Source organism: Lissotriton helveticus, chromosome 11 (assembly GCF_964261635.1).
Source record: "Lissotriton helveticus chromosome 11, aLisHel1.1, whole genome shotgun sequence".
In the NCBI taxonomy this organism is placed as follows: Eukaryota; Metazoa; Chordata; class Amphibia; order Caudata; family Salamandridae; genus Lissotriton; species Lissotriton helveticus.
The window spans coordinates 154,358,436-154,374,396 of record NC_136072.1 but is presented as its reverse complement, the minus strand read 5'-3'; the positions used below and the strand labels follow the sequence as shown (position 1 = coordinate 154,374,396).

Genomic DNA, 15,961 nt, shown 5'->3' with positions numbered 1-15,961 from the left:
AAAAGTAGAATTACAGTCCAACAATTCATTGATATGGCATTATCTGGTGAAGGTCGCAACTTTGAAAGAACACTGTCCAGACAGATATGTATAGGAACGGTTTACCATTTAGTAATTCTGACCTTATGTAACTATATTTAATACTATTCTGTAATTTGGAACCCTATGAAAAAAAGCATGTCTTATGTAGAGCGCTCTAGCATCTTAGGTTAAAGCCCGCGCTATGTACAAAATAAATAAACAAACAAACCACCCGCCGGCTGGTCCAACACACATGCCTCTAGCTGCGGTGCTCTCCCAGCCCCACGCTCTCCCAGGAAGACATCCGCTCGGAGCAATTCCAAAGCTTGAGCTCAGCGCTGGCTGCTCGGACGCTGACAGGCAGCTCCAGCATCCAATGCCAGGCAGCCGTTGCCCCCGGAGGGCGGGCCTCTCCCGGGAGCCGGACCAACCGGCGCCGGCGGGGAGGCACTTCCTCCAGGACTGCAAGCATTGGAGGTGACACGTAAGTGGAGAACCGGGGAAAGGTATCTCCAGGACGGGCCTGGCGCGACTGGGAGGCGCCCGCGGGACATGCCTCCGGCCTTTGTGTGCACAGCGGCCGCGGGGCGGCGCTGCTGAGCCGGGAGGCGGCCCCGGAGGAGCAATGCATCTGTCGCTCGGAAGCCTGCGGGTCTGAAGTGCTGAACTTACCGTGCACCGACGCTCCGCCTCGGGATAGCAACAGTTGCAGCTCTCGCTGCTCGTGTCATGACCCCGGGGCAGCCGGGGGCAACGCGCGCGTAAGCCCCTGCAGCCGGCCCCCCTAGCCCCTGCAGCCGGCCCCCCCTCCAGCTCCCCCTAGCCCTATGAGAGAGACGATGGGGAACGGGTTCTGCTCCCGCCGGCAGCGGAGGGTATTCCAGGTCCTGCTGCTGCTCACCGTGGCCATGGGCTTCATCTACGGGGCCATGCTCTACGACGACTTCCGAAACCAGCTGAAGAAGGCGGAGGCGGTGGCGGCCAAGTACCAGCAGCACCAGGAGTCCCTGTCCGCACAGCTGCAAGGTTGGTACCGCAGCGGCTTCTAGGCGCCGCTGCTGTCGTCTCTGCGCATCCCTGGGTCTGTTTGCAAGCATGTGTTATTTTTTTCTCATAGCATACGTGCTCACATGCATGCATTCCAGCTGAAGATCGCGACCAAACACCCTTCCTTCTTATTTTATTATTATTAATTAAAATGTTGCTAATTCTGAACATTGCCTATCCAGATATTCATCATCATTTATAATTTCTCACGTGAGCCTTTCTAAGTGTTAGCAAATGTGCACATATTGTCATGTCTGTAAACTGCACTTTTAACAGCATTTAGTGCATTTGAGCAGAGTACTTTTCAAGAGGGTCAACTCTGTGTATACAAGGAGCTTTCACTTTTGTTAGATAGCTCAGTTGCTTCGTGTGCTTGCTGCAGATGGCTGTTGCCTGTACGCCACTAGTTCTCTTCCATAAGAACCTGACTCAGTCTCCCCACCCCCCCTACTGATCAATAAAATAAACTCGTGCAGTTCACTTTGTTATACTTCAGGGTGGTACTGCGCCGTGAAGCCACAGTACTGCCAGTGAGTGCTGTGTTTTTGTTGTTCTCAAATTGCACCCACCACGTCTTAGGAAAACCATGGAAACTTCGTGTAACTTGCTATCGTATAGAATTTGCCCAGCTCTGCGGAAAGGGCCAGGATACGTTTGTGTTCGCCTGGCTCCACTGGGTACCTGGGCACGGAACAGACCCGGCATTGTTATCACCACCTCCTCTGTGCGACAAGGGGGCGCGGCCGGGTGGGTCTGTGTTAGTTCTCAATGCGTGCCGCGTCCCTGGGGCCCGAAGGGTGAAAGGCACCCTGGCAAGTGATGACACAGGCGCTGCCTCTCTCTCTTCTTCACATGTGGCTGCAGGCGAGGGAAAGGCAGCAGTATACGAATGAAAAAAACAACACAAAACTGCCATTTGGGAAATTACCTGCCCAGAGGCTCTGTAATATACCAGGACTGTACTTTCTTTGACACAGCACCACGTTCTCGAGCTTGAGTCCACTGTGTCCACACTGTTTCTAGTCGGATATTGACATACTTTCAAGGTCTGTAATTTTATAGCTCAGCCTCTTTGATGCATTGAACGCGCCTGACTGCTCCATGTTCTACATTTTAAACAGTTACGTTATTTGTTTATTTATCAGAAAAGTACTTTCTGGAACGCCCCCCCCCCCCCCACCCCTTAAATCCGAATGTTTACCAACTCTGCAGCGTGCGGGTGAGTTACACGGCGCCCCCCGCTGCTTGCCAATGTGGAATGTGTGACTTGTGTGAGCAAGTATTTTAGTTTGGAGCTCACTTCCGACGTTGCAATCCCAGACATAGTTGTTGGTTTAAATCACTTCTTTCCGGACAGACATAGTCCATTTGTGGCTTAGCTCGGTTTACTGTTCAGAGCTGCCGGTGGCATGCGGCTTCGTGGCACTTTGCAAAATGTCCCTATGGTAAATATGTTTATAGGGGGCGACAATTCCTTAAATCCGGATCAGATTGCTGCGACACGACCCTTTAATTATTGTTTTAGACAAAGAGCTGTTTTCAATTTCTGTGGAGTGTAAACAAATCATTTTTTTTCTGCGCACAGGATAATCATGTACAAACTGTATTTGGAGAACGTTAGGCAATAGTTTCATTACTAGACAAATTAATGTAAATTGTCGGGAATATAGACTCGGAATTGAATGTCCGTAGAGGAGGCTTGTTGACCTTGGAAAAGAACTGTGGAGCAAATTATGTACCTCACTAAAACTTATTGTGTGGGAGTGTAAGTGTGGAATCTGTAGTCGATGACGACGCGCTGATTGGGTGGAGAGCTTTCTGAAACCCTGCGCGTGGGGAAGTGTTGAGTGGGATGTATAAAACTTGTTCTTTCTGGCGTCCTGCCTCCTCTTCAACTGACTAATTCGTTATGCGCTTAGCCTAGTTGTGGCTGTGACGGCTGGCTTCTGAGTCAAGCTGGCTGGCATGGGGGCTGTCTTGTTTTTTTTGTTTTTGGTTTGTTTTATGTCTGTCGGTGGAAGCGGGAGCTCCTGGGCCCAGTCGTGGGGGAGAAGGCCTTTCACTCATGAGTCATAATGCACTATGGATCCTGAGCGACTGGGCCAAGTGCCCCTAGCGCTGATCGAGCAGTCAAAGGGGTTTCTGCAGCAGGTGGATGTGGATGGAGGAGGGGAGGGGAGGAACACAGGGTCACACCTGCAAAAAATGTTAATTAGCGGAAATAAATGATCAGTCACATTTTGTCTTTTTTGGAAAAAAGTCGTATTTCTATACAACCACGAACTGAAATACATGGCTGTAGAAGCAGCAACTTGGTGGTGGGGGGTCCCTTAACGCTATTCTGATGCTGGTAAGGTTCCTTGGATTTGTTTCCAAGGTGTGTGTGGGGGGTAGAGGGTAATTCAGCACTCCGGGTGCTGATTCTTATTCGGGTATTGGGTTCACATGGGTCTCCAGGGCGGCCTCTTCCTCTGAACGACCGTCTGAACCAGACCACGCTATTTGCTTTTTCGCGGTAGCCCTACCTGGCATAGGGGATCACTGTCCTGACTCTGCATAGGACTATGGCCTAATCGGCACAGTAGTTATCTTCAGGACCGCCCCACCTGGCATATTGGATGGCTGACTTCCTTCTGCACAAGGGCAGCGACCCAGTTGGTGCAAAAGCCATCATCCCCACACCTCGCTTCAGAGGTCCAATCACAAGGGTCACCCACGGGACCTCGCTTCCTCCAGCGCTTTCCTCTCCCCCACAGTGCCCACTGGTCTCTGTAATTGGGCAGACACTGGTGCTCCAGGGGCAGGAGATCTTGTATGCCCTGGGTGGTAATTTTGGGATTCTCTAGCTCCCCTTACAGTCCATTTCCAGACACTAAATGTGATTTAGAGTTTGGGTCTTTGAAGTGTATGTGGGGGGGGGGGGGGTCTGCTTCCTTTTGAACTGTCCTCTCCTCTTCCTTCACAAAGCAGTTTGTTATTGCAGAAGCAACTCCAAATCTGATAGTCACAGAACACATGCCTTGGTGATGACTAGAGGTCTACAGTGATATGTGGATCAAAAAGCTCCCCCATTGCCTCAGCCCTACTCTTTATGATTCTCTTCGCCCCATCTCCTTCCTGAGATGCGCCCAGACCCCTTACCAGTCCTCTCTCTCTGAATCAAAGAGCACCCTTTAAAGTATGCCGAAGAGCCTGGTTCTCCCTTCCTCCAGTGTATCCCACCCGGCTCACATGTATCAACAAATCTGTCTGGGGGAATTCCTCTACCGCCTCATGCTCCACCAGTTTGCCCCGGGTTTCATAAAATGGATCCCAAAATCTTCCACGTATTGTAACATTTGCTGGCAATACACACCAAGCACATGTGTATATAACCCGCACTACACACCAATCCGATGTAGGCCGAGGGCGAGTTAGCAACACATTAGTGGAACTTAAAATGAGTGAGCCTGAAGGCTTCTCTCCAATGACACAAGCACACAGTTGTTTTCTCTCCTACTGATCATGGTATGCTGCCACCACCACACTTGTGCTGCTTTATTCCTGGCAGGAAAGTTGCCTCTGAACATTATAAGGGTAGTTCTTTTTGGCTCCCCTCCCAGTCCAAAAAGACCTCAGTCTTTGAGACCGGCCTCTGTCCTGGCACACATGCATGATTCGTGCTCACCCATGATTGCAAACCGCATCAGTGATTCAGACATCGTTACAGTTGGGGCGCTCTAGGCAGGGGAACATGTCCATCACCATCCAAGAGGCTTTTCCGTCCCAACACATTCTATTAATTCAGCATAGATTTGTGCTGTGGTGTTTAAGCAGAAGATAGTATTGCCATGATTTGAAGAACAGTGTGAAAACCGCTGGATTATGGGGGATGCCAGGGGTGTTGATTTGGGTGTCTTTGTGCAGACCAAAGACTAATGCTGACGAGACTTTTCTGTGACATTACAAATATCATGGCTGTTTATGATTTATTAATTTATTTGTATAAGTGAGTAACATTTTCATCAGAAATAACAAGTCCTTAATTTGTTTCTGAGTGCACAAGATGAATTGACTGGAGTTATAAAAGTCATTACAAATGATATGCATTATTAATAGGGCTCCCGGTTTTATGGCACTTTTTAAAACATTTCCGTCTGTATTTATTTATCTATTTTTTTTATAGCCATTTTAGCAGTATTTATCTATTTATTTTGTGTTTTGAGAATAAATGTAGTCATAAAATGGTATACACATTTATCTAGCTCCTGGATGTGCACCCATACATGGATTCCTGTCGTGCTTTAGCACATTAGGCAGCCACATTTTACAAAACACTACAACCACATGTACACAGCAGCGCTATACTACAAATATGTTAAAATATGCATTTAAGTAGGGAGAAATCATCCGGTTTTTCAACTCCTCATGCTGTCTGTTTGCTCAGCCTTTGCCTGGAATTCATGAAAGACAGCATGGAGAGTCACAAAAAGCTCAATTCTCAGTTTTTTTCCGCTTTTACAAATCAATGTTGACCAGTAAGACGTAGTTTTCTGTCTGTATTTATCAGTGAAAATCAGTTGTGTGAGAGCAAGAGCACCTGAAAGAACATACAGACTAGCAGAGCTGTTTATACAAAATTGGCATTTACATTCTTTGGTCCCTTTTTTGGGCTGGTTGACCTCCATGACTTTCTAATTTAAAGAAAAATACAAAAAAGTGTGTGTGTATATATGTGTGTGTATGTATGTGTGTATGTGTGTGTATATATATATATATATATATATATATATATATATATTATGCATATACTACAATATGACGATCTATCGTAATGCACAATAAGCATTGATACAGGAGTTTAACAACTCATGTCCCTAAAAAATTGGTTGCCAATATAGAATATGAATGAATAGATTACAATGTTGAATGAAATCGTAAAAATGCATTCTTTGTGATGAATTTCAAATTTGCAGTTAAAATATGGGAAAAAACTACATTTCCCAGGTCACTTCCGACTTTGTTAAACAGGAAGTGATGTATGGAGAAGGAAATGTTTTGGCGGTTCCCTCGTAGAAATAGGAGGGGCTCGAAAATATCTAAGGATTAACCGTGAGCAAGCTGTGTGTGTGCAGCGAAACGCGTCGGTTTTATGTGCTGATATGCTTGAAATCATGACAAAATAAAACCTGGGAAAAGCGAAAGAACTTTGTGAGTGCGTACTTAATTCTTCCGATGTGAAGAGGTGTGCAGAATAATTGAAGGCTTGGCTCGGCTAAGGAGTGCTGCACCGGAGAGAGAAGCGCCAGGGGTCTTGCAAAACTGGGAGCCAATCTGGAATATATTGGTCTGGTCCTTATATTAAGTGGGAAGTAATTGTGTGTGAGTCCATGAAGGCAGAAGGAATGGAATCTGGACAGTGTGAAAGGTGGATTTGACGCAGTAAGGAAGTAAGATCTGTTGTGATAACCTTTCAGAAAGGAAGCTGTGGGATGTCCTATGAACAGTTCATCCAACTCGATAGGTGGTGAGGGCTAGGAGGTGTGCGCACTGGAGTGTAATACAGGTCAGTCGATTAGGTAGTTCATCCACGCTCAACTTTCAATGGTCCCACCTCCACTGGGCCACTAATTAGCAAGAATTAACCTATCATGAAAGGAGCGCCATAGTTCACAATGTTTACAAATCTATTATTCTCTTCCGGCTGGTTCCAAAAATCCCATCATGGTGTTTTCGCTCCTATTGATCATGATATGCTGCCACCACCACACTAGTGCGGCTTAACTCCTGGCAGGAAAGTAGCCTCTGAACATTATAAGGGTAGTGCTACTAGTCAGCCCTGATGTCCAAGTGTGGACGAAACGTGTTGACTGGTTTGTTACTATATTATGTGGATCTAACAATTTGAAAGGTTTATGAAATAAACAGAGTTTGAAATTCATCAAAGACTGCCTATGAACCCTTTTTTTTGCACAAAACCATTACTTTAACTTCTTTTTTAAAAATAATAGATTTGTGAACCGAGGTGCTCCTTTCAGGATAGGTTATGTGTCCTATGAGCAGCCTTGACTAGCAACATTAGGATTTTTTGAATGACCTTATTCCAAGTAGAAAGAGAATCCGTTTGTTGGCAATAGAGTGAAGTATAGGTGTTTATTTAACAATTGCGCTGCACTCCAATAGTAAAGTTTACGAGTTCTCCAAGGAGAACTAAGACCCCATGAGGAATACCCGCTAATGTGTCAGATTTTGCACATATTTAGGATATGATAGCTTGGTGCAGATGGAATATTCCAACTCCATGAGGAATTCTGGTTTCTGCTCACGAGGCAATACATTGAAATGTCTAGAGATACATAGATAAAACTAGGAGAAGATGTAGCCAAGGGGGGAGATGCGGAATTGAAGGACCTTCTTTCTTTAGTAGTAGGGCAAGAGGGAGCGTACGGCCATCCAATTGTGAATAGTATTATTATTCTTCTGCAATTGAGGAAGGAGTGGGCAATCATTGGGCCTGAGGAGGGGGAGATGGAGATAGTGGGAGAGGGGGATATATATATATATATATATATATATTACTCCACAGCCACCTCCAACCCACTCGGACCGGCGAAGCAGGAGACGGACCACAGGATCTCATCGATGTTCTTTATTCAGTCAGGTTCTGGATTTTCCAAACAGCAAAGACGCGTTTCGGGCTCTGGAGCCCTTGTTCACAGATATATATCCCGTAAGCAAGCCTCAGGTAGAGGTGAAACGCGTCGGGCGTTTTTGGTTGCAATAAAGACGCTTGAAACTTAAATTTGGTCTCGAGTGAGTGCATTTACAAAATTGCTAATTTTGATTAGCCCAGTTCTGATATATATATATATATATATATATATATATATATATATATATAGCACCACACAGCAGCTTTCTTCAAAGAAAATACTCGCACTCAGAGTATGCCACAGTTTATTTAGCAAAGGCTACGCGTTTCGACAGCAAAAGCTGTCTTGATCACACGATTTGCTCAAGTTACAGGAAGTCTATACATAGGTTATAGACACCAAAAAAGGACTGAATGTTAGGTAAATGGTGTCTAAATCAACCTGGAAGCCATCTTTGAAAGGTATACAAATGTTATATGACACACATTGTTATTGAAATTTCATATGTATATTTAAACCAATACCATTAAGGTCCCTCGTAATAAAGTATGTATAACCTATAATACATACAACATTATAAATATAAACACAATTGCATTTATACAGTTTCAAATATTATGATTTGCATTATTTGATCGTTTTTCATCCTTTCGACATGGTGTCAAATTTTACATCTGAGAGACAAAAAATAGAATTAAAAATCCTATATAGTGGTACATATGCAGAATTATGTATGGCTTAGTGCCCATAATACCAATACAATGTCACAACCAGAAAATACATGATATATAGACCCAGTTGTACTCTTAACCAGAACACACTTCCTGTACTAAAAGAAGGAAAAAAGAAAAGAATAGAAGTAAAAGTGCACAAAAATCTTATCTGTGAAAAGGACCCTTGGAAGAAAGGGATAGGTTATCCGGAACGGAAGAGACAGTCCGAAACTCAAGTAACCCCTCCTTTCCTCCTGTGTAGAAAAATAATAATGATAAACCATTACCACCTACGTGGATATAAAACCATCATGTACTATAAAAAGATAGTTATATCATAAGACATGGCAGAATACATTTGTTACGAAAAAATGGCAGAATACATTTGTTGCAACAGCAGATCTAAGATTTGCAATAAGACCCCAAGTCGGACAAAGCAATTAATCACGTAAGTGTGAATCTAGTTCTTCGTCAAAATTATGACCTCCGGGGTTTTTCGTTTCAAGATTGATTAGCCACTTTGACTCACGTTTACGTAGTGCCAAAGTTCTGTTTCCGCCCCTTGGGCCAATATGAACTTGTTCCAATGCAAAGAAGCTTAACAATTTGCTATTGGATAGATGAAAAAGCTCAGAATGTCTGGCAATGGGATAACGAGGGTCCTTGTTATTTATGGCCCGCATATGCTCCAGCACTCTTTTCTTAGTTGTTAATGTGGTACTTCCAACGTACCTCATCTTGCATGGACACAATAGTACATATACACAATAGGTAGAACTGCACGTCAAAAATGGATCAATTACTTTAGGTGAAGCATGGCCGGGAATAGAAACACATTTCACCATATTGCTGTTACGACAAGCTTTACAGTGCCCACAGGGATAAAACCCTTTCAACTGATGTTCACTGTCAGCTCTTCTAGGTGTAATGTCATTGTGGACAATGAGATCTCTGATGCTCCTTCCCTTTCTATATGTTATTTTGGGTCTTCGGGGCATCGTAGAACCAATAATTGGATCACTAGTTAATACATCCCACTTGTCAGCAAGAATTTTAGAGATTTGTCTTGATTACTGTTATAAGTAAGTATCACCCTAGTATTATTCTCCAATTCACGAATTTCATTGTTAGTTTCTTCTTCTTTTGGAATAAGTAGTGAGGTGCGATCTATGGTTTTTACTCGATTTTTGGCTTTAGTCAATACCCATTCCGGGTATCCTCGTTCTCTAAATCTCGTAATCATAGTGTCCATCTCATGTTCAAATGCGGCGGTACCACTACAGTTTCTTCTTGCTCTCAGCAGCTTCCCATAAGGGATACTCCACTTGAGAGTATCTGGGTGGCTGCTGAGAGCGTGAAAAAGTGTATTTCCCGCCGTAGCCTTCCTAAAAAGACTTGTTTTGAGAGTATTGTCTTCGGGTGAAACTAAAAGATCTAAGAATTCAATTGATTCATTGCTAATGTGGCTAGTCAATTTTATATTGTGGGTATTGGTGTTTTAAGATGTTAATAAACTCAATTGCTAGTGCTTCACTGCCTGTCCAGATTAGAAACAGATCATCTATATATCGGAACCACATTTTTACCTTAGAAAAATACAAGTTCAAAGTGTGGTCCGATCTGATCTCCTCCTCCCACTACTTGCCCAGGAAAAGATTGGCAAAACTAGGGGCAAAACAAGTGCCCATTGCCGTACCACGGATCTGTTGAAAAAGAGTTCCGTTAAACATAGAAATATTATTAGTCAAACACAATGAAATCATGTCCAACAACATTTTGGTGTGTTCAAGATACTGTATAGGTCTTTTCTGCAGATAATGATAACTCGCCTGTACACCTTCATCATGATTTATAATAGTGCATAACGAGTTAACATCCATAGTTATTAATAGATCAGATGTTTCCCAAGTTAATTTATAAATAAAGTCTGTGCTGTCCTTTACATATGATGGCAGACCAATGACATATTCACGCAAGAAGTCAACATATTTGGAGACATTTTCCAATGCACTCCCTATGGACGACATGATGGGTCTCCCTGGTGGAATAGTGGGATTCTTATGGATCTTTGATAAAAGATACAAAATGGATAACTTCTGGTAATCTCGTTTTAGGAAACAATACTCTTCCCATGAGATGTAACCCTTTTGTTGTGACATTGCATTGGTATTATGGGCACTAAGCCATACATAATTCTGCATATGTACCACTATATAGGATTTTTAATTCTATTTTTTGTCTCTCAGATGTAAAATTTGACACTGTCGAAAGGATGAAAAACGATCAAATAATGCAAATCATAATATTTGCAACTGTATAAATGCAATTGTGTTTATATTCATAATGTTGTATGTATTATATGTTATACATACTTTATTACGAGGGACCTTAATGGTATTGGTTTAAATATACATATGAAATTTCAATAACAATATGTGTCATATAACATTTGTATACCATTCAAAGATGGCCGCCAGGTTGATCTAGACACCATTTACCTAACATTCAGTCCTTTTTTTGGTGTCTATAACCTATGTATAGACTTCTTGTAACTTGAGCAAATCGTGTGATCAAGACAGCTTTTGCTGTCGAAACGCATAGCCTTTGCTAAATAAACTGTGGCATACTCTGAGTGCGAGTATTTTCTTTGAAGAAAGCTGCTGTGTGGTGATAAAATTGCCGAGGGACCTGCTCGGCGTCTATCTCGCCATCTGTCTACGGGCCAGGGACTTCATGCAATCAGGTCGTTTGCGAAAGATGTTTATATTTATATTTTCCATGATTGTGGTTGGGAGGATTTTGAGGAGCATGTGCCTGTGAATTGAAAGCACTTTGCAGGGTCTAGTTGAATCTTTATGGACTTTATCTAAGTTTTCTTCGTGACGGTCACTAGAGTGCTTCCTTTTAGAATAGGGTGTAGTAGATGGGCGATTATTGTTAAGTTTTATTTGAAAGATGATGATAGCAATGAGTGTGCCGACAGAGTGAATACTAAGAATAATTACTCCTCCACCCTGATATTTTGCTTAGGGGTGTTAGAAGGAGGAATGGTCAGTGTAGAGACTAAAAAATGCGATAAAGTCTTTGGTTGTAATATGGGTTTCAGTGTTATCAGTTACCAGACCACAGCTCTGCTATTACACCTCCTCTCTATATACATTCTACGAGCATAGCGTGGAGATACTCCGTATGGAGTCTATTCCTGCGCTATATAAGAAATTTAAATAAAAAATAAAATAAATAAATAAATAAATGTAGATGGAGGTTGGAAATCAAAATATTCAGTGATGTCGGAAGTCTTGTTGCACACCGACTGGACGTTCGTAAGAGAAAAGTAACTAGGAGGGTAGGTGAGATGGTTTATAAGCGGTCTAATGCGTTGACTACAAGCAAAGAATGGGAGATTATACGCAGTGGTTGCATAATATGTGACTGTGGAAGTGTGTGCAACTGTGGATCTTAGTGTAAGAGAGAGAATCCAGGTAAATAAAATGAGAGGTAGCGTCATTATGTACTGAGTGTCTACTTTAAGGAAGATGGTTTTTCTGATAACTGAGCCCATTTTTGTGGTTCAGAAGCCAACTTTGTTAAAGGTGATGCAATATGAATGGTGGTAGCAGAGTCACAGTGTGAAACAAATTACAGCATACAGCAAAATCATGTTCTCGGTGTGTGGATCAAAAATCCCAGTGTGGAACACATTTATAGTGTGTCTCAAAATCCTACTAGCTGCAAAGTCCCCTGGAGGTATAAGTTTAGGTTTATCAAGAGCACACACACGTAAATGTTGATATACTTGTTCTCAGAGGTATTGGGGACACATCTGTTTCATTCAGATCAGAGATCATTCAAACCCGGTGAATACATATTTACGTACTGGATTGAGCAGAGCGTGATCATCGGTTGTGTAGGCTGCAAAAGATGAGCATGGAGAGGTTTTTGCCCTTAGCAGAGGCAGACCCAAACAATTAATGCCCTTTGTAGCGTCCACCAGTTGTTGAAAAATCCCCACATGAGATGCCCTCAGAACCATTGTTAATTGGGAGCAGGATGGAACAACCTAATCGCCAGTTGGGTGGCTTGCCGAATCTGCCTGACCTGCTTGTTGATTGTGGGCCTGCTGTGGTTGTCAAATGTTGTGAAAATCCTAGGAAAGGGGGCCTCATGCTTACCCTCTTCTACCCCTAATTTGTGTGATGGTCTGCAGGTACAGGAAACAGATCTCCACTGTATTTTGCTGTAACAGCTAAACCAGACTGTTGGTTGAAGGCTGAGGGAGGACCTTACATGAATGAGCCATTCTTGTCATTCACTTGCACCTTGATTGTTTGATATATGTCCAGGTGTTTTTATTTGCACACTTCACACACTGCCTAGCATAGTCACAATCACCTGCATTTTGTACTGTTTCTTGGTTCTAAATTTTATTCTAAATGTTCTACACCACAGTTCTCTCAAGGTCTTTCTTTATTTTACACTTTTGTGTCTGTGAATGGTAATGGGTTTCTTTTTATCAGAAAGTGAGCCCAACTATAGAGGCTGCGATAAAAGAGCGCAGTGTTAGCACCCTCCGGCTCTTTGCATAGTGTAACCACTTTTTAGGGGAGAAGGACCTCTGCTACTAGACTCTGCACACCAAGCAGCCTAGGCCTGTACATATTCCTATCTACTCTTCTGCCTCAGGGTGACACATCCACTGGCTTCATCTGTTCCATCCCCTAAATTCAAGACTCTAAGGTCTCTCACTCTCATCCATACGCATATTGCAATATGGTTTCATTAACTTGTGGGACCCAGCGGAATCTGAAATTGGAAAGGTGTAGGCTGAAATTTCAGAGATTTATTTTGGGAGTAGACGAAATGGAGAAAAGAGAGTGGGGAAACTGGGGCCGCAGTTATTAGAGGAGGGAAGTGAGGGGATAAGAGAGACAGAGAAGAGCATGGGAAAGAATAGCGGTTAAGATGGTTTGGTGGGCGTTTCAGCATTTAAGGTATTGTTGAGGATGTGCCATGACCTTAGTGTTCCGATGTGCGTTGGGCGTAGCAGAAGGATGTTCTGGGAGATCTAGAAAAGGGGGACTGATAGAAAAGGCGGTGGTCTCCCCATAAACAAGAGAAGCCTTCTTCTTTTTTTTTTCTTCTTTTTTTTACCTGCATGGGTAAGGAGAAAAAATGGATATGTGTGTTATCAGCTTGATTGGTGACCCACCACAATGGTGGTCATGTGACTAAAATAAACTATTGGTGGTCCGCTGTTTCTGTAAGCAAAGCATTTTGTGATTGCATCTAGCTGGGAGCAAACATGTTGCACTTCCCAGATGAAGGGATGCTTTTCCTCACCAGCATGAGGAGAGTGAAAAAGTATAGCAAAATAAAGAGGGTCTCGGCATTTTTAGCTTTGCACTGGTCCCTCTCAAAATAAGAATGCTCTACAATCGGAGACCACTGACTTTGGGAAACGGTTGGAGAAGAAAATTGTTTGGACAGGAGTGATGATCTCTGCCTCATAGAGGCAAATCTTTATTCTGCATTAAGTGTAGTTGGTTGAAAGTGGCCTGTGTTTTATTGGTGAGCATGATTTTGATGGTAATCTGATGTGGGAGTTAAAGTGATGTTACGTTTTTGGAAGTTGTGCTGTGAATCCGTCTGTTTTCATCCTAAAGATCCAGCCCCGGAACAGGGCAGCTCTTGTTGAAATTGAGGACGGATTCCTTATTGCTTCCTTGATGGAGGTGCATTGATTGGGAATGTCATATAAAGTCGGATATTTTCAGTGTACTGCTAACTCTTTATTCTCATCCTTGATAGGGAAGGTTCAATACAGGTTTATGTGCAGGATGTAGCTCACCTTTTCACTTGAATTAAGCATGGATTATTGGCTGCTGCCCCCCCCCCTCCCCCTCCCCCCTCCACCCCAGGTGAATTTCTTAACCCAAAGTTGCTTCTGCTCCCATTTTTCTTTTCTTGAGTAAGCACCAGTACAAGAAAAGATCTTTGTGTAACTCCATGGGTTGTGATGATCTATATATACCTGGGCGAGTCCTGATTCATCAAGGACGTATATTCAGAAGCATATCCTAAGAATGCAAAAGTAAACTATTTGTAGGAAGAAATAGTCAAAAACTCGTGTGCATTTACTTCCTGTGTGTAAAATTTGGAGGACTTTTGACTTTGATTGGCAGTAAAACCTACTACTTCAATGCAGGTCAGTATTGAATTGTAAACCTTCCATGGTACGGATGTTTTTAAGGTGTAGGTATTTAGAGGAAAGATGTTCCTCTGTTGGAAGTGGTGTTTAAAAATCACACTCCAACCTCAATGAGTAACATACTCCATCTAGCATGACCACCTGTGATGGACATGCTGTTGAACACTGGAGGATTCCGACTGGGGTATTTGAGGAATCACCGGATTGTGTTGAACATCCCAATCTGAGAGCCCGCAGTGCTACAAGGCTATACACTTGGCCTGTCTACACCATACATATGAAAATGACATATTTCACCTAATAAAAAGCGCATAGTAACTAAGGGGATAGCAGAAGATATTCTTACTGTATTATTTACCTCTGCTGTTAAAAATGTATATTCTCTTGTCTGATTCCACAGATCTTGAACACCAACCGAAGAACGCTCCCCTATGATCAAACCTTGGCAAACCATTAGATACAGCTTGCATTTCGAGTGCTAACTGAATAGTGCAACAAACAACCCTGCTGCAGTGAAAAAGCAAAACAAAAAAAATATTCTGTACACAGTTCATCAATGAGAGCTGAATGTCATTATTCTGTGTACTTTTGAGATGAAAGCGAATCCCTCATTCTATGTAATCAAAGCAACTCCATAGGAGGTGTAAGGATACACAAAGCAGAAGTTCAGAGACAAACTCCAACGTGTGGATCCAGAGCATACCCTATATATAGTATAGTGATTTGGGAACAATAGGTCTACAGACATCTGCGCTGCCGAGCGAGACCTAAAAAATTGGAACACCCTGAAGCTGTAGTCCTATGAATTTATTAACCAAATGCTTTCTATAGACCTTTAAAATTCCGATGAGGTTTAACATAAATAATTGCTGAATGACGTGTCACCACAGGGCAAAAGCAAGGCGAACATGTAAAAAGGAAATACCGTGCAATTTGTTTTCCTGTATTACGGGCAGGATGGAGTAGTTATCCGAGCCCTGACATTTGGTATGTACTGTGTAAATGACATGGTCATGTATTGCTCTGTGCATGTGTGCCTTCCTGAAAGTCCTAGGTCCAACTTTATAGAAGATTAACAAAGAGTTAATTTACTTTGGGTCAAGCCTTTAGTGTATTGTCAACAGGACCGATGCCCAATGGAAATAAGGTTGCGAATATTGTGATGTTCAACTCTTGGAAAAGTAAGTCTTATCCTGTTAAACTTCCATTTTCAGAAACCTGCCCCGTCGGTTCCTGCATAAACATCTCTTGAAAATAGCCAGACAGGAAGAGATGTCAGAATGACGGATACTTTTATGCCAAGATCTCAGACAAGACCACATCAACGTTTTCCTTGTTTG

At 42.8% G+C, this 15,961-nt stretch overlaps 1 protein-coding gene across 2 annotated transcripts in view; it reads left to right on the top strand.

Moving 5' to 3' along the window:
- The first annotated feature begins 470 nt into the window (after nt 1-470).
- GOLIM4 (golgi integral membrane protein 4) overlaps nt 471-15,961 on the top strand; it is a 327,568-nt gene continuing 312,077 nt past the window's right edge. Inside the window, exon 1 of one of the 2 annotated variants that reach the window (XM_078665887.1) lies at nt 471-1,047. In XM_078665887.1, coding sequence (XP_078522013.1) covers nt 849-1,047 — 199 coding nt within the window. In that variant the 5' untranslated portion in view covers nt 471-848. The remainder of the gene's footprint in view (nt 1,048-15,961) is intronic. The other variant, XM_078665888.1, reaches the window with a different exon arrangement.